The sequence below is a fragment of the Penaeus monodon genome, chromosome 16 (assembly GCF_015228065.2).
Source record: "Penaeus monodon isolate SGIC_2016 chromosome 16, NSTDA_Pmon_1, whole genome shotgun sequence".
NCBI classification, from domain to species: domain Eukaryota; kingdom Metazoa; phylum Arthropoda; class Malacostraca; order Decapoda; family Penaeidae; genus Penaeus; species Penaeus monodon.
The window spans coordinates 33,685,145-33,686,929 of NC_051401.1; the positions used below are offsets into that span (position 1 = coordinate 33,685,145).

Below are 1,785 nucleotides of genomic sequence, written 5' to 3' on the forward strand. Positions count from 1 at the left end.
AGGGTTCCTTACAGATTCCTCACCCCGCTCAGGGTCGAAGCAGTCAGCGGAGACCTGAAAAGAGACGCAAGCTTGAGTCCTGATATTTTAAGCGGAGGGACAAAAGGGTAAAATGTGATCTCATACTCACGAAAATGCAGTATGAAAACATCCAAATAGTTCGCTTTCAGAAGCAACGGCTGGACCACTTATCCAGGGGAACTGCAATATTTCATGAGGATAGTTTTATCTGCAGGTGACGAAGTGTCAATCATCTTTACAGCAACCCCTACTTCCGGGTGGCCCAAGGCCAATGGCTCCCAAAAAGTAGAGTCCCTAACTTCTCCGGAAGTACCTCCAACAGCAATCCCTACCTCCATGTGGCACAAGGCCAATGACTCATGAAAGCAGAATCCCTATATCAACTAACATGCAGCCTGTGACATCATGTAAACTTTACTGCAACCAAGTTCCCATACGAAATGCTAACAGTATCCCTCAACTCAGTGTGGAGCTAAGCCATTGGCTCACTGATATGAGGTCCCTACAAGTTTGAGCTGGTTGTCCTGGAGGCTATTCAAGCTTATTCATGAATTCAGGATCCCAAACACATGATGTGAGAACTGTTACCCATGGGTCATTATCTTCAAGAAGCTCATCTGGATCCCCTTCATCATCAGCATAAGCAAGTTCCTCTGACGGTTTATAAGGTCTTAGGTGGTTAAGATGGGCACGGAGAACCTTGCCTGTATCTAGGTGCTGAACCTCAAAAGATTTTCCATAGACTTCCCGAGCATTCTTGGAAGCTTCAACAGCTGCTCGGCGAGCTGTCTTGAGTCTCTGTTGGAAGGTGCTGTTCTCATCAAAAATGGCTTCGTTTGTCAAACCCACAGGAAAGTATCCATGCCTTCCAGTGAGCAAGTATAAGGGCTGCTCGCCAGTAGTCCGGTGAATAGCAGAGTTGAGAGCAAGCCACAACTCGGGTATGTACTTGTGCCAATTTCCAGGATGTTCACCAACAACAGCTCTAAGAGCAGCCTTCACGACACGATTGGTCCTTTCGACAAGGCCATTTGCTTGTGGATGATATCGAATGGTGAATTGATGAGAGGCTCGTAAAATCTCTACCAACTCTGCAAACACCTGAGAATGAACTGACGTCCATTGTCAGTCTGAATGACTCGAGGTGGGCCAAAGTATGTCACCCAGTATCAAGAAAGACCCGATGAATTCTGGAAGCTGTAATATCTTTGAGTGGGATCACCTGAATAAAACGTGTTTGCTTATCAATAATAGTAAGTGCCCATCTCATTGGTGCTTGACTCAGATCCAAAATGTCCATCGAGACTCTTTCTAAAGGTAAAAAGCCAATGGGGTTTCAGCCATAGGAACCCTCTGGCGATCCCTCGTGCTTGCTGACATGAAAGGCAATGTTCCACATAACACCGGGTATCACGCAACATGTTTGGCCAATAAAACATACTGCGGAGATTGTTGTAGGTCCGATGGATTCCAGGGTGCTCGCAAGGGGTGGCTCATGTGCTGCCTTTAGTGCTGACTTATGGAGATTTTCTGGAACATATACCTGGTATAAATCTTATCAGGAAGATGTAGTAGCCAATAAAGAACTCCATCCTTTAGCTCAAAGTCTGAGTGTGAGATGGGCATTTTCTGTTTTGAAACAGTTCCGTCCCGGAGATAAGCTAAGATGTCTTGCAGCTTTGGATCCTTACCTGTTCAATTGCTAACTTTTCCGGTGACAAGTCGTTAACATCAAGAGCAGCAATGTGGCGTGATAGCAGGTCA

General features: G+C 45.8%; 1 protein-coding gene across 1 annotated transcript; it reads right to left on the minus strand.

Annotated features, from left to right (window-relative positions):
- Nucleotides 1-552: 552 nt before the first annotated feature.
- LOC119583017 lies at nucleotides 553-1,321 on the minus strand. The gene is made up of 2 exons (XM_037931529.1): nucleotides 1,283-1,321; nucleotides 553-1,122 (listed from the first exon to the last, which is right to left on the minus strand). Exons 1-2 carry the CDS (start codon nucleotides 1,319-1,321, stop codon nucleotides 553-555), a joined length of 609 nt encoding a protein of 202 aa, XP_037787457.1.
- Between the last annotated feature and the right edge of the window lie 464 nt (nucleotides 1,322-1,785).

Bases quoted from the DNA above. Each gene is read 5' to 3' on its own strand.
- LOC119583017 (XM_037931529.1), bottom strand. From the start codon at position 1,321: ATGGACATTTTGGATCTGAGTCAAGCACCAATGAGATGG. The intron at 1,123-1,282 runs GCACTTACTATT...GTTCATTCTCAG, and splicing joins GTCAAGCACCAATGAGATGG to GTGTTTGCAGAGTTGGTAGA.